Source organism: Schistosoma haematobium, chromosome 4 (assembly GCF_000699445.3).
Source record: "Schistosoma haematobium chromosome 4, whole genome shotgun sequence".
In the NCBI taxonomy this organism is placed as follows: Eukaryota; Metazoa; Platyhelminthes; class Trematoda; order Strigeidida; family Schistosomatidae; genus Schistosoma; species Schistosoma haematobium.
In genome coordinates this window covers 25167621-25193111 of record NC_067199.1, presented here as the reverse complement: position 1 = coordinate 25193111, position 25491 = coordinate 25167621, and the positions used below count along the sequence as shown (strand labels likewise).

At 34.2% G+C, this 25491-nt stretch overlaps 1 protein-coding gene across 2 annotated transcripts; it reads right to left on the bottom strand.

Moving 5' to 3' along the window:
* Window positions 1-4531: 4531 nt before the first annotated feature.
* PAN3_1 (PAB-dependent poly(A)-specific ribonuclease subunit 3) lies at window positions 4532-24843 on the bottom strand. Of its 2 annotated transcripts, XM_051216056.1 has the most exons (15): window positions 24572-24831; window positions 24192-24515; window positions 21886-22488; window positions 21744-21801; window positions 19655-19936; window positions 17719-17856; window positions 16581-17136; window positions 14889-14964; window positions 13942-14010; window positions 13202-13396; window positions 10751-10815; window positions 8702-8801; window positions 8529-8667; window positions 7152-7387; window positions 4532-6294 (listed from the first exon to the last, which is right to left on the bottom strand). In XM_051216056.1, exons 1-7 carry the CDS (start codon window positions 24668-24670, stop codon window positions 16982-16984), a joined length of 1659 nt encoding a protein of 552 aa, XP_051066610.1. In that variant the 5' UTR covers window positions 24671-24831; the 3' UTR covers window positions 4532-6294; window positions 7152-7387; window positions 8529-8667; window positions 8702-8801; window positions 10751-10815; window positions 13202-13396; window positions 13942-14010; window positions 14889-14964; window positions 16581-16981. The 2 variants fall into 2 exon arrangements, with proteins under 2 accessions (XP_051066610.1, XP_051066609.1); XM_051216055.1 differs by lacking the exon at window positions 8702-8801 and having other exon boundaries at window positions 16986-17136; window positions 24572-24843.
* Between the last annotated feature and the right edge of the window lie 648 nt (window positions 24844-25491).

Sequence of the window (25491 nt, the reverse complement as noted above, 5' to 3'; positions counted from 1 at the left end):
AATCCCGCTCCAAACTACACATTGGAGCCTTCAACATACGCACCCTATGTCAAATCGGTCAGCAGGCCTCCTACGCTAAAACCTCGGAATTTCGTACCATTGATGTATGCTGTGTCTCCGAAACACGCATACAGGATTCTTATGTGGTTATTCACTTGACCTCACCTCGCCAAAACGAAGAGTTGACGAGATACACGCTCCATGTATCTGGCGACCCGATGGCTAGTTCTCGCGGACTGGCAGGTGTAGGAATAGCACTAAATACGAGGTCAGAACAAGCACTATGAGAGTGGATCCCTGTTAACAGTCGTCTATGTGCTGTTCGGCTAAACAGCTAGGTAAGAACTCGGAATGATAGGGACACACGTCGTTGCCTTTCTGTCGTTTCTGCCTACGCTCCCACCGACTGCAGCTCGGATGAAGTGAAAGATGAATTTTACAGTAAGCTATCTGAACTTCTTCAGAAAGCTAAACGATCAGACATAGTACTCGTAGCAGGTGACTTTAATGCCTAGATAGGTAGTTTAAGCCAAACAGAAAGGCATTTAGGTGGGTATTTTAGTATTCCGGAACAGCGAACAAATAATGGTGATCGTCTGCTGCAACTCTGCTCATACAATCGCTAATTTTTAGCAAGCGCCAACTTTAGGTATAAGGAGAGACATCGTCAAACATGGCGACCCCCTGCACCAAACCAACGATGAACTCAAATAGACCATATTGCCATCGATCATCACTGGAGAGGCTCGTTAGAAGACTGTTGCTCGTTCTGAAATACCTATTTGAACTCCAATCATGCTCTAATACGAGCACGCGTTTGCTTGCGCCTCTCTGGAAGCAGGAAAACCACATTAAGAAGACCCATTAGAACTGAATTGAATAGCGAGGAAAGGTATACAAGCAGCTGTGGAAACAGCAGTGACATCTATCAGTGATTTAAACCACAGGATTACAAAGAACCGATGGATTTCTTCAAGGTCTATTGTACTGATGGATTCTTGCAAACTCGTCCCATCAGGTTCTGAACATGATGAAGAGAGAAAACAAATCAGTTCTAGGTTAACCAAAAGTCTAAGGGACGACTGTGAGCAGTGGTGGGCAATGAAAGCAAAAGAGATGGAAAAGCCGGCGACTATAGGGAACACAAGACAGCTTTACAGACTAATAAAAGAAACTGGAACTAATAAGTCAAGTGTAAGTGAGATTATTTCGGAGAAAGACGATACTCTCATCTGCTCCCAGTCCAGACGTTTAGAAAGATCGGCGGAACATTTTAGGGAACAGTTCAGTTGGCCTTCAGCTATTCTACAACTACCCTCCATTCCCAGACAGTGTGAATGGAACATTGAAGTAGGTTCCTCAACTCTAGCAGAAGTTCAAAAGGCTATAGTTGGTCTGAAACGAGGAAGGGCAGCTGGTCCAGATGGATTGGCTCCAGAAGTCTTTAAGGATGGTGGTCCAATTTTAGCGATTAGGTTGACTAATATTTTAGCCAAGATCTGGGAGTTAGACGTTATCCCATCTAACTGGTCGCAATCACTTATCGTCCCAATATATAAGAAAGGGTCAAAATCATCCTGTGACAACCACAGAGGGATTGGTTTAACTAATATAATATCTAAAATACTAACCTCGATAATTATCAGACGCCTAACTAAGACTCGTGAACTGCAAACACGAGAGAACCAAGCTGGCTTTAGACCTGGTCGTGGCTGCATCGACCACATATTCACCATTCGTCAGGTTCTAGAACACAGGCACACTTATCGGCGTCCGACAATGGTGGTCTTTCTTGACTTAAAAGCAGCATTTGACTCAGTAGACCGCGAGATTCTGTGGCAGTGTCTGTCATTGAAAGGCGTATCTCGGAAGTGCATAAACCTTGTGAAGGCTCTTTACTCAAACACTACTAGTCGAGTGAGAGATTATGGCGAACTGTCATCTGATTTCGCACCCTCAAGTGATGTCCGTCAAGGCTGTCCACTTTCTCCATTTCTGTTTAACTTCATCATAGACCTACTGATGGAAATAACATTCTCGTCGACTGAATTCTCAGGTATTGATCTACTTCCAGGAGGTCCACTGACCAACTTAGAATACGCAGATGACATAGTCCTGTTTGGTGAAGACGCTGATAAAATGCAGAGTCTTCTGGTAGCACTAAGCAACAATGCCAGAATGTTTGGAATGCGCTTCTCTCCCTCTAAATGCAAGTTGTTGCTTCAGGACTGGTCTGCGTCAACACCTGAACTAAGGCTAGGGGGTGAAGTAGTCGAACGCGTTGACAACCTCACTTATATTGGAAGTCTGATCAGCTCTAACGGTTTGGGGCCTGACGAAACCTCCGCACGGATTCAGGAAGCTCGTTTGGCTTTTGTCAACTTACGTCACCTGTGGCGAAGGCGAGATATCTATCTATCAATTAAGGGGTGAGTATACTGCGCAGCGGCTCGTTCTGTCCTACTTTACAACTGAGAAACGTGGCCTTTAAGAGTAGAAGACATTCGTAAGCTGCTAGTATTTGGTCACAAACGCCTTATAAACGCTGCTCGCATCTACTGGGATAGCCGGGTAAGTAATAGTGAGGTTAGACTCAGTTGATGAGGTTGTGAATCTTCGAGTGAGTTGGTTGGGCCACGTATTACGTATGCCTGAACACCGGCTACCACGACGTGCAATGCTAACCGGTGTTGGAGATGGTTGGAAGAAAGTTAGGAGCGGCCAAACCAAAGCGTGGCATCAGTGCTTGAAGCCACTAACGTCTAGTCATAGCCATGATGGTAGATGCAGATTACTTTGTTGGGGTCCACATGACTATCGTAACCAATGGTTGGAGACTGGGTGACATGGCTCACAATGGCGTCGGTACATACTCTTTGTTTTCCCTTAAACTGTGAGATTAAGGTTGCTTTATATCTTTCTTTCTACGGACTAATCCTTTCTTGTATCATATTCTTATATACAATCTTTCTTTTATATATTACTACCATTGAAGTAACTACTTCCATGAATTTGGTGTTCATCATGTGCTAATGAGGTGTGACATTTTGGACCGATGCATACATATACCTGGTCCTGTGTTGTAGCCGATTGTTTTTTTATTTCATTCATTATAACTAACAAGAATCGCAATGATTCAAAGAACACCAATTAATCCCCTATTCTTAAAATCAATCAATAAAATTACTGGGAGTCCCGTTTATAGAAATGACTAATTTTTAATAATTATTTATTTACTTGATTATTGAATAAGGACTTTTACAATAACTGAATACATTTCCTGTTAATAATACAGGGTAATAAATTGTTTTTGAGATCCTTTGCTATAAAGATTTGGGAAAACAAAACCTACTCATGTCGTAAACAATCTGAAATGGAATAACTCAATCAAAAATCGTCACTACTGAATATGTAAAAATTTCAGTTGAACAGGTAATTTAATTGATTTTTAAAAATCCAATTCGTTTGGAATAATCAATTAAATCCATTTGGTAGAGATTGGACTAAAATGTCTGTGATATTTAGTTAGAAATTTTACTCAGTCGCTAGGATTGTAGTAGCAGGAAGGAGGCTAACATCTGAGAACGACTGGTTGCAAGGTGCTTTAACAATTATTACACAGATCTACTGAAAATAGGTGATTGGATAAACTGATTGATGTAAATATTAAGTCCTGATAAGCAAAATGATATAGAAATTAAGCTTGACTGTTTTTACCGGGGACTGAGGGATTTATATCCTACGTAAGTGAAAATGTTAACAGAAAATCGACCCAGAAAGAACTTGAATAATTATTATTAGTAAAACATTAAAAATGTCTTTTCGTGATCAGTGACTACAAGTCAAAGTAACATGAAATCAAAGTTGATCGTTTTTTATAAGCAGAGATAGACAAAGGCTATCATTGGAACGCGCGCCTCATCCTACTTAGGACTCGTCATCTGGTTATAACTACACCCCAGAGTTGGTGTTCACTCCTTACTCGAAACCAGTACATGTATCTTCAAACAGCACCACGTTATTCACCTAGCTATTGAGTTCAGATAGTCATTGGCTTGTATAATGGGGTGAGATATGATTCATTTTTATATGAGTTGTTTGAATCTTCCCATTGATGTCTCCAGTTAGCATATGTGAACATCTGATCTAGGATGCAGGTACATCCAGCTGACGAGCCCAAACTGGGAGGAAATATACGTCCTGGATCCCACTGTTGGTCACCATTCATATCTGCTTATGATTTAAGGTAATATCTACTGAATCCGCATAGAATCCACATATGCCAAAATGTTTGATCATTTGTAATCCTAAACTTCAATGGGAAGATTCAAGAAAACCAATACAAAAATGAATCGACTGTTCGTTATTTTTGTTTACATTTTGCATTAGACCAGTAAAAATACATAGTTTTCGCGACTGCCCTAGCAACCACAACAACAGAGAAAGATTATTCTGTACGCATGGCGCAAACGTAAGGTTCGTTGGTTTTTAAAACAATTTTCGAAAGTTTTTGTCTACTAATTATTACAAATTTATTTAGACGATAAGAGAATAAGTGAACGTAGTCCAGTTATGGTGCGCACTTTTTAGAACTACAAAAAGTACGAATGCATGGGAAAATGATTGGTACTCCAACATATCATTACTAAGCAACGCATTATCAGTACACAATTTTAGGAAACTAACGGGAACTGGTGCTTTCACCGTAACTGATTAAACATCAGCAAAATATCCGGATGTTTTAAAGTGAGCAGTAATTCTTTTTATCTCGGTTTTACTGTTTATACTCATACGACATTATTGTCAACTACAAAGTAGGTACTATTGCTGAGTGCGACTAGCTTCAAAAAATATTTGAAATTATTCTGAGATGTTTGATTATGAATATCAACAAAACTGTTATAAAAGCCTGACATACGAAGAATAATCAATATAAGATCATTTCAACCGATTAACAAGCCCACGATAACAGAAGAGAGAACAGTGACATAGTTTCAATACGCTTTTATGGTATTTAATCCGGTTTATTGAATAAATATTTACTCAGTATGATTAAATAAACATTTAATTGAAGGATGAAATATTTTACTGATGATAAATACAATTTTACAAAAAAAGGGAGAGACAAAAATATCATCCGACCTACACAACAGTAATGACAATTCAAAAATAATCAGGTTTTTTCGAAGGAAAGAATTGAAACAGAAAGGAATATAAGACAGACTGGAAAAAAAATTTCGTGAAAAATAAAAGTATAAAAGTAAAGAATCGGGAAAAAAGTGAAGAGAAGTGGAAGCATTTCATCTTTTGTCTGCTATTTAAATTATGATTCTTTCTTTTTTTTTATTAGAAATACTATTTCATCGTAATGAACGAATGTATATCTCTTTCTCTCTTTGTCTGTTCTACATTCAATTTGCAGAAAAAAATAAACATAGCTGAGATAATTGAAACGGACTGATATTGTATCGATATATATATATCAAGATAAGAGAATAACTGACAAAATACATACATAGAAACAATAGGTACACATACATCATCATTGTTTTGTAATTGCCTTTGTCCAAGGTATTAGAAATACTCTTGCACTAAAGAGAACTGTAAAAAAACAGTAGCAGAAGTAATAATAATAGTAAATAGAAATGCGAAACAAGAATAATTTATGATCGATAAGTGAAGATTTCATTTACAAACAGAGCAATTTTTAAAAAAGAAAAGGTACAAAGAGAGAGAAAAGTAACAATGTAATACAACAACTAACCAACAAAAAAATCAGTCCCATTAAAAACTCAATAAAGTCTGAGTGATATTTAGCGATTGCCACTCTTACCATTCTTACCAATATACGAATATACAGGTCATTTACTCTAGATAAACAACAGTATACAATAACAGTTGAAATAACAGCAATGATGATGTGAACAATCTTTCAACAAATTAATACTACATGCATTGTCGCAAAACAAATATTCATTGGTGAATACAGTAGATGAAATAGGAGTGAAGAGAGCAGGGGCTAATAACCGATGATGTAGAGAAGGAAGTTTTCCTTGGGAAACAAAAAATAGCACTCTGGAGTTTCGACAGAATAAAGAAATATATCATTCTAATTTACTGTAGAAATGATACCACACATGTAAATGGATAGATAGAAGAATAGAGAAAAATGTTAGACACAAGGCTTCACAAGTGTAAAGAACGGAAGACGGACATATAAGTGATATTATATATCGAACGTAATGTCATATGCATCGCCCCCGAGCATGATTGTATGGCCTAAAATTACGAAATCTATGAAGAGTCAAAGTATAAAGACAAAAAAGCAATTAAGTAATCCAGATGAATATTTTTTTACTCAAATAACAATACTGAAGAAGGCATTTAAACGAAGTTTTACGCCAAGAAATAACCTCAGTTAGAGAACTGATTTTAATTAATGATAGAGAGGAACAACTGCATTTTCGTTTTCAGTTTGATTATTCGTATAACCCAAACATAATCCATGAAATTTTCATCTAAATGAACTAGTGGAAAATCAACAATTCGATAGTAGATCAGAACAGAATTCATTGTCAATTACATAACTACGCATAGATTGGTTAAAATTTAGTGACTGATAAAAAAATGTCGAGTCAATAATTCATATAAAAACTCTTTATCAACTTCTACATACACAACAAGATTATCTGAGATAAATCGTATTGATTCAAAAGCTCTGAGATACTGTGAGAATGCTAGTAACGTATAAAGCATAAGTATACAAATCTGTACTTGGTATATTGGTCATTCAATAAAGTATATATATATATATATATATATATATATATATATATATATATGGTTATTTATACAATCTGTTGAGTAATATGGTGGAACTTATCGTAGAAATCTTAATTTTTATTCACATAAAAACAACATGAGAGGTCAAGTGTACACGAATAAGCCTTCATTAATCAAGAAGGAAAATTTCAATCGATATATTGAACTTTCACAGATATGTTTCATTTATTGAACAACATTGCATTTGAAAAATTTTCAAGGATTGAGTCAACTAAACAAGATTTATACTTTTAGAAAAAAAGAAGAAAAATATATGCAAATATAATACGAAATAATTTAGCACTCTCATAATGGCATTATTCTATTACCATAATTATGGTTACTCCAGTCATTGTTGACTTCCGGGATTGGAGATCTCCTGTTGTTGTTGGCGAGCATTTCGTTGACGTGTCAATTGTAGTTCACATTGACTCTGACGATGTTTATCCACTAGATAAGAAAAACTTGTATCTAACCATTGTTTAATATCTGCATAGGTGACAATAATCACATTTTGACTATCACGGCTGACTAGACAAAGACGTTCGGGTGAAGCAGCTTCAACCTGAAATAGAAATTGATTAACTCTTTACATGGATAATGAATGGGAAATAAAGAATACATTTAATAAATTAATGGAAAATAGATTGGGCAATGGAACAAATAAATCAACAAAAATTATTATCCAGTGATTACAATGAAAAAAAATCCAAGTCGAATAAAGATGCAAGTGGTATTGGGTCAAGTTTACTAATCCATTCTATTTTTAATACAGTATATTAATATTTCTCACTTAATATCTGAGGTAAAACTTATATGAAAATTTAACCCAAAAATAATGTGGTTTATTCACTGAATTAAAATAGTATGATTTAGAAAAAAACAATCAAATGTCAAACATATTTACAAAAACTAAAAAGACTTCATAAGGTGAACATTCACTGAATAATAGGGAAAGTAAAATATGTAATATTATTAACAACCATCAATTGAGTTGGAGTATATTATCAAATAACAGGTGAGCGACGATGATGCACAATGAGAACTAGACTTCTGGCAACCAAAACCATGATTTAGGAGTATTACACAAATTATTGGTTAACATCACTCCAAAGAATGTCATCTAATAATCTATAAAAAATTTTAATTCATCTATTGGCTATTACTTGTTGATTAACTTTATAAAGTAATCAAGTGAACGATAAATGAAGTATACTACTGAATAAAAATAAAGCATTAAACAGAAATCAGTATACCAACTAAATGATTTTGTTTAGCATGTCATCAAAGTGACATAAAAATAAAACGACTTTAACTCAACACATGTAAACACTGACAAATTTGAGTCACGGAGAGAGAGAGAGAGAGAGAGAGAGGGAGGGAGAGAGAGAGGAAGAAAATGTTTATATCATTACAATGTGAACAAAGTACACTCTTTTTTGCAAAAAAAATAGACATCTTCAATTAACAAACCTTTGGTTAATTAGAATAATAAAATGTTTGAATTTCTATCTATGTAATTGAATTATAATTGAATGTGAAGATTAAAATATATACTGGATTAGGAATCAGATACACTAAAACGAACCCAATAATTTTAATGAAAATATTTATCAATAATATTTATTTATTTGCAGAGCATACATTTACTGACTAAAAATGTAGTTTCATCTATAATTCTACTGAACAGATGAAAAATAACGTACCTTGTTCAATGTAGTAATAATATGTGCAAGATCTAAGTATGGAGCACCAAGAGGATCAGATTGGTGAAATACGAAATCTCGAAATAATTTCAACATATAACGATCACCTGTTTCAGACCATTCTGGGGAAGTACCCTGACTATAAGACAGTTAGGAAATGAAATATTATTTACTTATGGTATCTTGCAACAATCCTGAAAAATTGGTATAAAAATTAACGTTGGTTCTGAATACATATATTCAATTGAATCTGACTATCGTATTTTCTGCCATCTCAAAAAATAGGAATTATGAGAAAGAACATATTAATTTAACATTGTATACTTTGTGGGAAAAAAGGTACTTGATCAGTTTAAAGAGTATTCCTAATGTTTGCAGAGTTGGATTGAACCATCAACTTTAAAACAAGATTGCAGGTCCCGAAATAACTTGTATTGATTTCATTTAGAAAGTGTGTTCACATCATCTGGAAACTTATTCAAAAAATCTATACCTGCTTAAGTTGCAGTGATATTTCTAGGATGATTCTTATTAAAAACTAGATAATGTTTATCCACAAAAACACTGAAAGCTGGATAATGATCAGTCGGTATTACGAGTTTATTGTAAAATTCTATTTCAAAATGACTATATTTGGTACTAAATATCCAGAATGTTCATCAAATGAATGATACACGGTCAATAAAAGTCGATTTAAATATTCATGTACTACAGGTTTTCGATCAAGTCCAAATCCATAAGTCACTTTGTTCGATATTTGTTGATATTAGATGAATACTCACACTTGAAATAGGCGTGTATTGTAGATAAACCTACGATCGAATCCAAAACATATTAAAGGTTCAAAACTATTTTAATAAAAATAACATTATTTATCTTTCAGTTTAAAGGAAATATTAGTTGCTTGCACAGTAAGGGACTATTTCAATGGAGAGACAGCTTAGTAGTAGTGAAAGCAATTAACTTCCAACCATTGTCACAAGTTCGAATTTAGTTCCATTTACCATTTTTAGTCAGCCTATAGTGGTATCATTTGTTTACATATCAAAATGTGGTTGGTAACCGATTACACGGACCCAGAACTTGGTAATCGGGTAGCATTAAATCTCTTCGTCCTTTGCAAAAAAATTATCTTCTGGCCTGGTGAAAACAACTTATGTGTTGAAAATATGAAATGAAAGCTTATAAATAAATGGATTTCGTCCCTAACAGATAACTAAACCATTTTATATGAATAGCAATAACACAGAAGAGTACAGAAAAAATGAAGGAAAAATAAACAATTAACTAATAACTCGACAAAAAATTGACCAATCTGACATAAGAGCATATTATAATATTTAACAACGGCTGATATCGACTTTCTTCAAGACAATGGATAACTCGATATTCCTCAATAAAAGAGCATAATTAATAACTTTCGCAAAACTTTTTTGTACAACACATGTACTGACAGACAAAACTGTCACGTGACATACACATTCACATATTTACTTACACATAGAATGTAAGTAGAACGATATGTCAAACCAAAATAAATCTGCAAGTAAATAATACCTACTGTATTTTTTTATTACAAAACAATAACTATGATGGATCATTACATGAAATATTTATAAATTGTAAAACAATAATTAAACAATGATTAATGCGGTAAAATCTACATAATGTAATGTAACATATATTCTTGTGAATCTTAACAAATATATGAGTAGCATTACCGATTGATCGGAGGTAAACACAACTAGGCAAATTACCATAGAATAATAAAACTGCTTAGGATCATTTTGAAAATTTTTTAAAATAATACTGAAATTGTTATCAATTGTGGTAGGTAGGATAACAAACAGTATTTAATAGATTTTTTGTTTGAATAGACACATTAATGTTCGTTGTAAAATACGTCTCAAAAACAGCATTTATTAAGCAGAACAAGTGATGAAAAACCAATGCAAATTATAATTTACCAATATATGAAAAGAAGAATTGTGAGAAAATAATCCGCGATTTAATGATAAATTATTACAGTTATAAAGAATAAGCGTAAGATATAAAATCCTAAACACAATCGACTAATCTATACCATAAAGTAGGATTAAAATAAGGTGACCTTAGAATGTTTTTAAAAGAAGTGTCTGTAAAAATTACTTAAAATATAAAAGCGGTTGAAATAATTTCAACCCAAAGAAAATGAACGAACTACCTGCTAAAAAAACACTCACTCGCAACGCTCCACAATAGATTGAAGTTTACAGATGAGTCGGAAAAGTCTGTCACATTCCAGTTCCTAAACAGTAAAATGATATATCGAATGGTTTATGAGTGAATTTTGTAAATATTTAAAATATATATCGACATTAAAGTGAATAGTAAAAGACGATACAATGTAGCCATACATTACAGTGTCATTTGTCCTTACGAAAAACAGTTAAATAACTTATCAAAACTGATAAACTTATTTAGAAGTCAGGTCCTATTCACAAGGGTTCACACACTGTAAGTGTTAGGGTTACTTCAACAGAAGTTGATGGAGCAGAGTTTATCTTCTGACTTAACATTCAAAAGCCAAGTGAACTAACTAATTATATCGCTGCTTCGTGTATGAAAAGTCCTGACACATTGAGTAATAATATGTGAATGTCGAATATACTGAAGATAACATATGTAGTTGAATAATATCAAGTGGATTAATTTTCAAAATATTTAGCGGTTAGCAAGCTAAAAAAAATTACGTATACAGATAAGCAACTTATGGTTAAGAAAACAATGGTTTAAATAATATAAACGGAAGTTGATCACAAGCAGTTGATGTCATATGATTTATTGTAAGGTTTATTTGCAAAGGTGATTATTTATGAAATTATTACTTTTCTACCAACTTTCTTAAAATCATTCATCGTAACTAATTTAGGTTGTAAAAATTTAGAGAATATTCTCGAATTACTGCTTGTTATTTGTTCAATTCAAAACTAACAAATCAAATCAAATCTTCGAGTATTCTAAATGTCTGAATTTTTTATCTTCTTAGGTTTTATGAAGTAAACTTTTTACTGTAGTTCATAAATTAAACAACAATCATAATATCTATACACCTATTGAGCCTAGAACTACAAAATATAAGAACAATTAAGTTTTCAAACCCAACTAATCATCGTTATTCAATAAATCAAAGGTACGTAATGTATATCAAGTCTAAATACAACGAACTAGGTAAACAAGACAATTTGCTCAAGCTTTTAATCATAACTGATTCTCAATAAAGTGTCAAAACAGAGAATCAAGATTCACAGCATTCTGTTTTACATTTCCTTGTTATCTTTATTGATTTACATCGTTTATGAATAAACTGAGAGTCGGGGCATATATTACAATATGCATAAACATGTAAACACATCAAATATTATATTTGAATAGCAATAGTCTGAAAGCCTATCATTAAGAGAATATATACCTGGATATTCCACTTATTTTGAAATTGTATGATACACAAAACTATTTACTATAATTTTGTAGAAAGGCACAGAACACTTTGGCATACAGGATATGACTTATTGTATAATAGTATTAAGCCATAAAAGGTGAGTAGAGTAGATTATAGAAACTAAAAAAGTATACAAATATTATTTTAGCACAAAAATCAATAAATTGAGTGACATCGTTAACTAATATCTAGATGGAAGTAGTAGTTAGTATATATTAACAAAACAAATTGCACGATTACAAATGAAATGAAGTTTATGAAATAAAAAACAATACTAACAATAAGAACATAAAATTGAAAAATCTTTAAACTTAAAGAGACTACAGCTAAGCAGTAAAAATACTGTAATATTGTATCATAAGAAAATGAGTTCATGTGTTATAATCATTGATGAATTCAATATTTGAAGCACGAAACAAGACAAATCCGTAGTGTGATGACATACAGGAAAAATTATATATGAAACATAGACATATTAGACTATACAAAATCTTGTATATGTGAGCTTATGGATCAAAACGAGTTATCATCAATCACACAGTGTCTATGTATAACGATAAACCATTGAGTTGTAATATAATAGATATCAAAACAAACGAGTTCTATCTGCATTTATTCCTTTTATTGCATCGTTTTTCATTCCTAGCAGTCATAGAATTGTGAAAAAACGAATATAATGAGTTTATAATATTTATAGTATGTGAATAGACTGTTTGAACTGTAACAGATACAAATTACAGTAATGAAGAAACTATTATTATTATTATTATTATTATTATTATTATTATTATTATTATTAGCTTTATTCAATATTATATTATTGGTACAATATAGAATTCTCAGCACAAAGTATTTCAACAAGTTTCCGTTTCTTTCTTCTTGGTCGGTCCTCGCAATAAATATTAAGTGATCGCCAGTTAGATGTTAGCAGTCCAGTAAATGAACATCTGAATAATGTACATGCTTTTCGTTGTATATTGCCAGCAACCACATTCTCTCTTTTTGTAACTTTGACAACGAAAGGTTGTACACTTTTCAGAAACGCAGCAGAATAGGTTATGCGATTAATAGACATAATGATATATTAAAACAAACAAAAATGGATAACTTGTTGAAATATCTAGATGGCAGCAACAGGTAGCCCAGATGCTCAAGCAGGCCGCCTTACTAAACATTTACATAACGTACTCACCAATAATAATTGACTTTCCAAGAGATCTGAATGATCATATAACCGTGTTAGGTGATTGAATGCAAATGGTGCAGTAGCCCGCATTAGTTGATCTGCTCCTGATATCTGTCCTGATACTAAACTTCGAATAAGAGTGACTAATTCTGGTCGGTATGCACGCTGAAGTAGGTTGAATGAAGAAGCCCGTTGACTAGCCTTTATAAATAAATAAATTAAAATGGTGAAAAAATCCAACGGTAATTATGATTTCATAGAAAGTGATAGAACAAAGTGTTACGTTGAGTGGATAACACATGAGAAGTTAATTAAAAGTTACTCTAGGAAATAGTTTAAAAATTGGATTCAGAATCTTTTATACCTCAACCACAGGCACAATTTAATAAAGGCTTTTAATTGTCTTGATAATTAAATATATTAGTTGTAACTTAATGAAAACGCTTTCACGTAGATATATTGAAATTATTGTGAGTCATGAAAGAAAAAACAAGGCTTCAAGACTTCCGTCTAACCTAACAGGATTAGTTAGTAACATCAAAAGCAAATTAGCATCTTTGATGAGCTAAGAAAGGTATCAGGGTTGATAACTTCCAGGAATTAGCTGATCATATCAAGTAGTTATTGAGTTAGACAGATTTGGAGGCGATACAACTTAGGTTTTAAAAAATGTCAAGAACGACATTCTAGATAACAAAAAATTGTACACTAAATGAATTTGTTTGAGGAAAAGAATATTCACTAACCTGTACAGCTGCAACTGTACCACAAGCAACTCCTATCATTAATTTGCCAAGTTGTATAAAGTCAGCTGCCTATAAAGTAAAACGACGAGTTATCAGTAATAAAGACCCTACAGAAATACTTATCGTCAATTAAATTAAAACATATATGTATATAGGATTTAATAAAATTCAGCATTAGATATCATGAATCAGTCATTAGATTGAATGTTTGAACACTATTATTAGTGGTTTCACAGTTTAAAAAACTTTACCTTTTTTATATTTGTGCATAATAATAATGATAATAATTTTCTATGGTGAAGAAATATCTGACGATTTCATGAACAACCATTTTATTAGAATTTTTCGAGATTATTTAACAATACCAAACCGATATGTCTTGCATATAATATAACATTGGTCTCAATAGGCAAATACTCATAAGGAAAAATGCCGTTTAATACATAACCAACGTAATACTAAGCATAAGTTTGGATTGAGTCAAGCTGCTACATCATATGAACACAGTGAGACAACAGTAATGAGACAGATAGTAAATAAGTCGGAATAATAGTAGTAACAATGAGAATAAGAATGAACAAACATATAGAATTTGGCTCAAAAAGAAGAACAGGTCAAAAATATGAGATACCTATGAAACTCAAGATCTAGGGGAATCTTAAGGATGAATGCATATACGTTATTGTAACTGACATTAAGCAATGATACCTAAGGTAACCAACCATTGTGACTGGGTGGCGAAAAGACGAACCTTTTCTAATAAAAAACGGTAAAAACTGAATGATGATAGGAATTGAAACAGAACTTTGACAGTGGGCTGGTTCAGACAAACAAATTTCGGGTTATCACTACAATCAATTATGTTACAGAACTTGTCTGACAAGTGTTCCATAATTTTACTCCAATAGATATTATACATATGTATAATATTAAAATTGCTAACATACCTGACTTTCTACTAAATTGGTATCTTGTGCAGAATAGAACAGAATATCCTTTAAACCGAAACAATTGATTCGCAAACTATGGAAAGATATAGAAAGAAATTGATGGAAAAAGAATAACAAGCTACATAATTTTATGTAGAGAAAAGTGAGTGTATTACTCAATGACAGAGCATCAATGGTTTGTCTACAGGCATTACAACTCTAATATGTTATCATACCATAAACAGATGCTTATTGAAGCAAACAGAATAAATAGATCCTAATTGTATCATTTCAGTTTTAAATAGATATTTACTACACTAGTAACAACCATCAGTCATTTTCTTCCGGTCAAACTATAGACAGTTATATAGGACTTAGTTAATGAAGCAAGTGATGAAATACCAGAGTTTATTTAGAAAAACAGGATGAAATTATGAAAACAAATTACTGTCAAACTAGATTTATACTAATTCCACTTAATTCACATTAATTTACATTAAGACCCATATCATTTTAAACATATGAACTAATAAACATAAGACTAGACCTATTAGTAAATCGTTGTTTATGAAACTATTAGATATAGGTTGTTTAAATCTTCTCATTGATGTCTAGGACTGCAATCGATCAGACTCTTCTTGGCATACGTGCACCCTATGTTAATTGTCTCGATATTGCCAGTAAGTCACAAGCATAAGGCACAACCAACAAGTATGAATTAGAATTTAAAATTCATCGCATTACACAAGTCAGTGGCTATCTGGACTCAGGAGCTAAGCAAACAACGCGATGACGTTTTAAGAGAAAGGTACTGGGTTCCAGTCAAGGAGTGAACACTAACTCTGGGATGTAGATACATCCACGTGATGAGTCAAAAATAAGACGAAACGCACGTCCTGGATTCCACTGCTAACCACCATCCATCACAGCTTAAAATACTTGAGACCGGTTATTTCCAACGAACAAATTTGATTCGATATAATTTATTCAATACTAGATAGTTCCAAACAAAACGCCAGCCTTTCATATTGCTTAGAACTGAAAGACGCGTTGATTCATTGTATTAATCGTTGAGAGTCGTTTCGACTGTTTGGCTTAGAATCTTTCGTTGAGTCTAACAAGTCAGTAAATAATTAAATATATGTCACTTTGATCTGTTAAAAAGAACGATGATGAAGTAAGAAGACAGTAAGGTAAGATTTTATTTTTAGGTTAGTGTAGAAAAGAGAATATTCTTGTTCAGTATTCTTTGTAGAATAAACTATTAGAAGGAAAATAACTAGCAGTTTATAAATTTGTATAGGTAGTAGATTTAACACTTGAGCAAAACATAATTCGAAAGCGAGTCGAGGTAGTCTGATTACAATAACAAGTGAACGTTTTGTTAGAAAGGGGTGTCGCAACTCGAAACGATGTACAAATGTGCCAAGTTCTACATTGCGTATGACTGACTGATTGAACTTCTTGTTAAAAGCAGACACACAAAAATGTCTGGAGATTTAGTACTTAAGTAATTGCACAGAAAGTTTGTATTTAGTAGAAATAAGCTGGTGTTATAAAATAGTCCCTTCTAAAAATAAATATTCATCTATTGGAATGATTTCATATAATTAAATGGTCTAAAAAAACCTGAGAAAGCAGTTTTGCTCAACAATATTTGCTTTAATATACACAGTTACCTGCAATGAAACGAATAACAACTTTACATACCTTTAAATATAGTTTTAATCAGAAGTACGAAAATTATCAACAAATAGTACCAATAGTGTTTGTGTTTGTTTGAGTGACAAGCAGAAACATTCAGGTTTGACGTCAGATGAATATGAAGCGCGATGTTAGGAATTCGACCGGCCAAAGAAATTAAACAAAGACTAGAATGTCAGACACATTTCTTTTAAAATTCAACACAGAAGCCTACAGATTTTTTTATGTTGTAATCCCTCCAAAATTAAATAATTTTCTAGTGTGATTGCCATTTACTCGAAGTAAACAATGTATGATATCATATTCATCATAAGTTTGCAGTACACACATAACATATGACATTTGGATATAAATTTTAAAAAATGTAAAGATAAAATTATAAAATTTTAGTGCTAAAAAACAGAATTCTACCGCGGTCCATCTTGTAATAACACTTTAGTAGGATCCAGTATACCACATGATCGGTGAAATGTTTGGTGAATAAAACGCAAACCACTGGTTAATTGAATTAAATATGACCACATAACAGACTCATGAGGCATTCCGAGATCAGATGGAGCACCTACAACCAAAAAATAAATAAATAAACAGAACAATATCAATGCATGTAATTTAATAACTACTTGACTAAAGGCTTTTCAAAGTATATAGTGCAACCACAAATATACTGACGTTTTTCTTACTGCGATTCCTAATTCCATCCAACCTTGTTATTTGGAACATAATTACGTTTCTGTTCAACCGTGTTCTGATATGGGGACTTGTCGAGTGAAGTATTGTTCAAGAATACTAAGCACTAAGAGTAACTAGGTTATAATAAGAGAAATCATAACAGCTGACAATACAATGTTTGAAATTCGAAAGAATGTGAAGAGCGAATTCATCCGTATTTGTCTCACTTTTGCGGGACGCGATAACTTTCAGGGATGAATTTTTATATGATATTTTTCTTTTTTGGATTTATTTTATCCTATATAAGTGTCTGTACTGAATATCGAATAAACAAACTGTTTTACAGTAAAAAAAAACCTTTCAATCTCTATATCTACTTAATACAGCTTATGTAACCATACAGTCGAGTACATTGAAATATGAATAGTTTCTACGTTTCATTTCATTATATTGTTGATATTAATAAACTTACTTTTTATGGCACTATGAGGTAACACTGTACGACCAATACTGAAAGGCGAAGTAAAACTAGTTAGTTTCAATGGATCACTCATATGAATTTGTTGTAGAGTTGATGAACAAGGTATGTATTCATAAACCAGGATAACCGCTACAAAGCACAAGTAGATTTACTTGAAGGAATATTATGTTAATGTGTGCACTATTTATAAGGATATTTAATAATACAGAAATGTTTCATAAAAAGCCAGTGAGGAGCAAGTAATACTCCCAGAGAGCTGTCATGATAATAAAAGTAAATCACCATAATAAAACTGAAATGTAATAAAACCTATTAGTTAGCTTACTGGAACAGATTCGGATCTAGGAAGACAATAAAAATATTAAATACGAAGTTGACTCATCCTTCTGTCATGAATTTCGGGCATTCTACTAAAATTTAGATTACTGTTTTCTAATACACATTATAAATTGAGAAGTAATTTTTGAAATCATATTCCTAATTCGTCTGACGTTAACACGAGAAAAGATAGATGCTCCATGTCCTCTAGGTTACAACTGTGACAATGTGATGAAACAACCTCATTATAGTTAATAGAACGTTAGTATAAACTAGCAAATATATAAGTGGACCCGTCTGTGTACTAGGCTGTGAATTACGTTTCTTATGTGGGGATCAGAAATATTATCAACTGCTCACAAACAGAAATCTGTAATCTGTTATTTGAAAATTAAGTCTCATACTACAAAGAAATGGTCGTCCAGTTCTTCCATTTATTTATATATTTATTTACTTGAACACATAAATATTGGTACAAAGGGGCACCGAATACATATGCACCAAACAGGTCACTTGATTTGAGTGTGGGCTGTGATAATGCCCGGGTGCCCAAACCAAAGGAGGTGGTTTTCTTAGGGAGCCACGCCCGCAGCCCTCGGCCTAAAGGTCTGATCCACAAGGCAGTGAAGCGATGTCAGGAGATGCAGTCCCATGGTAGCTGGTGACCAATAATTGGTTCATACGCCATTTGTTCCCTTAGGATCTTGGAGCCCATGTACACCATTGACTTGGAATTAGGGTTTTCTAACTCCCGTAGGTGGATCCTCTATATCCACCGACCCGGTTAAAGCTTCGGACATTCGCTTTTGATCCTCTCAATTTCGTAAACAGTGCCTCCGCCACGAGAAGGCAGTGAATAGGACTTCCCTGGTAGTGGCTGTATACACGTGGCCATGTGAGAGCATTTCGAGAGGGAGAGCTAACTCTCCCTACCCTCGGCCGTACCAGGGCATTTGAGGACCCAGTTTTTCCAGGTTTCCAATGATGGTCTAACTTAGATCGGTTCATGATTTCAATGAAATTTAGGTGTTGAACCGTTGAGAAACTGCTCCACAGCTTTCACATTTCATAGAATATATTATTAGTCCTCCAATATTCGTATTCTTTAAGAGAATATTTTAAGTCACAAATTATATGATCACTTATCTAAGCAGTCTTGTTAATTTATGTCTTGGGCTTTTTATTCTCTCCATCGATGCTTAAGACTGAAACTGATCAGTTTTTTTGGCATATGTGCATTCTGTGTAGATGCCTCGATATTGCCACTAAGTCATAAGCATTTCTAAGCAGAAACGAATGGTGACTATTAGTGGAATTCAAGACCCGTGTTTCATCCTATCTGGAACTCGTTGGCTACATGTACCTGCATCCCGGAGTCCTGGAGTGAGCATCAATTCCGGGATGCAGGTACATGCAGCTAAGTCCCGGATAGGGCGAAACATGTGTCCTGGATTCTACTGACAGCCACCATTTATCTCTCCTCAAAAATCTTTTAAATACAAACCTCAGAGTTCAATATTTGTATTGGGAATTATTTATTCATTAGTTTTAACATACAATGTACATAAATATTATTATAGTAATATGTAGTTGTTTGAAGTAAACTTACAGTTATCAGCAAATGCATCAGTGAAAAATACATCCCGAAATCCAACAACAGCAGAATGATTTAAATCAGATAGTTGTTTAGCTAAATAAAAAGCATCAGATGATAGAGCTGCTTCATGATCAGGTGGTAAAATTATGCGTCGAAGAAGCATATATCGACTAAATCGAGGAGACCAAGCTTTAAAACAGACTCCAGGAAGGCCAAATGTAACTGATACTCTTGGTTGATCTAAAATTTCTAGAGGAACGAGGTCAGTGTAAGCTCCTAGGTTGCGAGGTAATTCTGTGGGGATAGAAAGTTAGGACAAAAGTGAATTAGCATATGCAGTAAAAGTTAACTGAGAAAAAATAGCTCTCTTTTCGTACAAAAATTAGATGAGATAATATTGCTGAATATTACGTGGTCTACTCCATTACGGCTGAATTATGTACAATGGTAGTAAACACCCTCTGCTAAATTACCCATCACTACGTATTAGATTTATATTTTGATATTCATAAGATAAATTAAGTCGTTGAAAATAACGAGAAAATTCCAATTGTCTTTAATTTGTTTTTTCTTTATACAAAACTTTCCTTTCATTTTTCCTTTGTAACTCATGAGATTTCAGCTTTTGCTTACCAGTGGTTTCGAAGAATATGTAAGGGTACGTTAAACAAACAACAAGCCAGGTTCTTGAATAAATAAACCTAGTTAGTGCATTAGACATTATTTACACGCAATAGTTATTGGGTCAATCGCTGGTTTTTACATAAAAGGTCGAAAAAGAGATAACAAAGTAGTAACTAGCTGTTGAGTTATAAAATATTGACAACTGCACTGACGATAGTTTCATATGAAGCGAAAATGATGAGGATCGAAAATGTATTTCACTCTGATTGGGAATACTTCAGGTAAAATAACAGATGGACTTGAAGATTATGGGCGAGAAGTGGGGTGAGATTCACAATATCACAACCAATAAGATCATATTAGTCTACGGACCTAATTTAAGGTATCTTAAACTCTGTACTGTCTCCAGAAGCAAACTTTTGATGTATAATAACACACAAGAACTTAAAATGAACAAAGTTAAAAGTGGTTAGTACCTAGGCTACGGTAACATATTTCTAGTAATGGGATCGCTAGGAATGGTTATGAAATACGAGTTTCTAACATCGCCAGAGCAGTGCACGCATCAAGATCTTTACCAAATACTCGTCTAAACACAATCGTATCTCAATGGACAAGGATATCAATCACCAGAAGGCCAAGCCTCTGTATGATTTTAGTTTACGTAATCAAAAACCGTAGTTGTCCGTAAACACTTTATTATTCAAGAGTAAAGTTTAAATTCCCTAGTTACATTTATTTGGAACTCAAAGATCCACCAACCAAAACTAAAGTAGAAATCTTCACCACTAACATTAGAGCAGTTTTCTTGCACGAAGCTGAAACTTGGAAAACTACTACAACAGCCATCGAAAGAATGAGAGTATTTATGAACAGGTATCTACGCAAGATACTCCAAGCTCACTGTCCAGAGACCACTAGCAATAACATACTCTGGTAGAAAAGACCATTTTCCAGTTGAGGAGAGAATTAAGATGTTGGAGGTGGACAGGATACATTTTACGGAAATCATTGAATCGTATTGTAAGGCAAGCCCTAACTGGGAATCCTTACTGCAAAAGGAAAAGAGACAGATAGGAGAACACAGTGCATGAAATCGGAAGGAGAAACCAGGATCATAAATAGCACCTGACAACAACTGTGGAGGAGGACCCAGGACAAAGTTGACTAGAGAAACCTGGTTGGTTGTCTATGCCCTAAAAAGGGACAACAGGCTTGAGCAAAGTACTGTTCTAGATGGCTAACGGTACACTGGAGCACTGACGTGATTAGCATGAGTATGAAGAATGTAAATATGCAACCTACTTCTGTGAATAAACAAAAGGATTCTGGTTTTTGCTCTTGATTAGCAAACCTCTAACAAATGGCAGTACTGACGCAATCTTACATTTTGAAAAATCTTGTGCAATCTTATTTCACTAAACTATTATAATTCATCCATTTCTACAAAACTTTATTACCAGTCGACATCACTTACTTTCCTTTATGGACTCATCAGCCATGAACAAGCAAGCTTGAAGTTTACTGTGCAGTGCCTGAAATAAAGAATAAAACTTGTGAGTTTGATATTGAAAGGTCCCAGAAAAGAAATGGATTGAAGAAATGTAGTAGTAACTTACGTGCTTGAAGTCATCATCAATTATGATGGGACCAAATGCAGGGTTGTTGAACAAGTTTGGCTTAGCTTCATGAACTCTTCCTGTTCTCATATGAGCTGCAGTGCCCTCAGGAACTGGTGGGACAAGAATCCAAGGAGCGACTTTAAGGCTACCAGAGGCCTGGAGTTTTTTAGTATTTTCAAAATGATGACTGGAATAGAATTGAGAGGCAGTAATGGGAAGAACACACTGGGAGTCACTGAAAGGGGTGAGGTGAGTGTCAGGTCGCATTTCGGGAGGCAATGGAGTGTCAGAATGACAGGAGTTTAGTGAGGAACCTGATGAATTTTGTATATGAGATTGTCCAGGCTGTGTTAGCTGTCTTAAATTCGGTGGTAGAAAATTTTCAAACGAATGTGGAGAGGTCAACATATTGTCAAATGCAGATGTAGGTGAGTTAGAGTGAGTGACGGTTGGATGATTTATTCTATCCGTTGTAAGACTGTCGCTGGCTGTGCCGCCAAATCGATTAGAGAAGAAGGATGAACAAATCTCAGAGTTTGACGGGATCTGCCGGCTATCTGGTAAGTTGGAAAGGACACGAGAAGAAGAAACACCAGGACCCTAGAAAAAGACGCGAAAACCTGAATTAGTACACTTTATGAGAATAGTATCTACTTTAGAAAGGTATTGTTGAAGCTATTAGCAATAACAGTATGGTATTTGACCTTAAACCATTAGTAGACTTTTAACCAAAACTAAAATCACTCCTAATTTTGAAGTTCTTTAACTTTGGCGTACTTAGGCGAAATAAATGTCTCTAAATTACAGGAGTCTTGTCTGAATGCCGTATAATTCTCATAAATACACTATCTTTCAATCATCATATGTTGCGTTATCATTTGATCACTCCCGATGGCTTATATAAATACAGTGAATGGCTCTTAGTAAGCATTTTGGACTAAGAATATAGCTTCAAGCCAATGAATATTAACATTACTAAGATTTATCATGATCACATCAAGTAAACTATTCTGATGCTATTATATGACCACTTTCTTCACTTGGTTTTCTATACGAGTTACAGAATCTGCAACCAATCTAGACTTAACGAAAAGCCGTCGAAACGCTTAAAATCAGATATATGATGTAGTTGTCCCGAGATCTTAATAAGAAACGAAGTATCTCAAACAATCAAGTCAAAAGGTACAGTCTTGGCTACAATGACATACAATCAGTTTGTGTAAGAATTCACTAGGTGCACAGCACAGAGGCTTCAATAACAGACTAGTAGCCGTAAGGTTTATGTTAGTTTCTTCGGGACAAGCAGCTTATTAACAGAATCAGATAAAAGATTTATGATGCTCATAGAAATAAATCGGAAGGATATTTGTGGTCATCTCCAAAGGGAATGGTGCAAAGGATATGCACAACTTGAATTAAGCTGTTGAAGTCGTGACACATACTCATTAAACTAACATTCGTATGTCAATTTAGGCCTTTTGTGAGAAAAATTCAATTAAGTGAATATGAGGATAATCACCATTACAATCGACTGTAGGCGCTCAAATACTATCTTAACATGCTAGCCGTGCAATTCGCATTGTTTAGTATCAGTTAACGCTTTGAAAGAGAAAGCGGACGGACAAAATCTGTCAGCCACTTGGCAGAGTTGAGTACTCCCGACGTTATGCTCAAGTAAAACATTGCTGACATAGATATATCGGGGAAAAGCACACCACAATGTGCTTTTTACTTGTATCTACCTAAAATGATTATCCTAACAAGCACAACAGATTAACGAAATGGAAAACACTAAGTTCATAAGTTACGAAATAAGGTTAACGTAGCATCCTGCTGCTGTAACTTTTTCAGAACAGTATGAACACCTCGAGAAGCGATAGATAATGGATATTCCTTACACAAAGCATTCTTTATTAGGATGAAGAGAACAAGAACTGAGTTGAATAGAACAAAGTAAATTCTTTTTGATCCACTAGGTTCATGTTGGCCGTTTACGACTGAAGCATTACAATCAGAATTACATATGGGGATCACTCTACTCATACAAACAGTTCACTTAGAATTGGATGTGAATATATTTCATTATAGTGAAGCAATCTAATTGATTATATTTAGACCTTTAATCTTCACACTAAATTTTAACTACATTCGTATTAATATATTAGCCTCTATCTGGAAACCTGGTTTAAAAGCATCATAGGTGCTAAGTAGCTGGTAACTTCGCGAAATAAAACGATTTCATTCTGTATGGTTTGTGATTGAGCTAAGAGACTTACGTGATAATAGTTGATGTATTAACTTACTCGGGGACGGAGCATGCTGGCAAATCCATGGTTTCCCGGGACTACCGCTTTTGATGTTAAAGCCACCCTTTCAGGAGCTCTCGTCGACTGTCCATTTTGTGGGGCGGGTGATGCTTTCGAAATAGATACAGTGGACAATACAGAGGGTCTGTTAGTGGAAGTGGTATTCAGCGAAAGGAAATCCGCTATCCCCAACGTACGGCCAGAAGCTGGACGATGTGTGCTTAGGAAGACAGCCTCACTAGATGCACCAGGAATAGGACGAAGAAAATTCATTTGTGTAGCCGGTGGAGTCATACACATCGAGTTAGTTTGATCATTCATCTGTCACGAGGACATTTTCGAGAAATAACGGTAAAGTGTCATTTATTCGCGTTTACCTGAGTAAGTTGATTGGACCCGAGTGACAGATTTTTCAAAGTGCACGAAAGCATACTGTTCTGGATTCCTGAACCACCATGAACGTAGTTGGACGTCATGGCTTTCACAGTATGATGAAACTTCGTATCTTACGCAATTAAACCAAAATTAAAAGGGCGTCAATAATAGCTCGAGTGATTACTTTTTACTAATAGTGTTCAGCAGTACACTACATCCCCTCTCTAATAAAGTGAAGTGTAACGACACAGACTTTGCTCCCGCCAAAAATAATGCTCAAATTAATATAATTTCAAACATTCATAAACTTAATAGAGGTTTGCGTTCGACTGACTTCCGTGCCATGTAGCAATGAATCACCAGTTTTTCTTATTGGGGTTGTAGATGTATACCAAGAAACAACAACTGAACAGTGGTTCTGAAAATTCAGAGTGATATTTTGGGTCCTTATGAAAACATAGGATATAGTACCCTACGTATTATAAATAGTGATGAAATGTAGTAGCTCAGTGTTGATTCAACCTAATAAGTGTTTCAAGATAATCTCTCATCTACATTGCATCTGTCGCAATGGAATTTCTGCTCTTGAATTATAGGCGTTGGTTGAAACAAACCCAATTTCGGTCTTCAGTAATAAGGATAGTAGGTTGTTTAACCTGCAATAATCCTGACAGATTGCCTTCCGGTGAAGGTCCAGCTTGTCCTTGAAAATATTCACTGATGGGGCCGATACCACTTATTCAGGTAAGGCGTTCCAGTCATTGACTACTCGATGAGAAAAACGGGATCCCACTTTAAGTTTATTAAATCGCAGTTTGTGAACCTTCTTGTTATGACCTCGGAGATTATTAGTGCTGGAGGGAGCGAAAAGATAAGACATATTAACACCCAAATCATAATTAAAGATACGAAATGCCAGTAT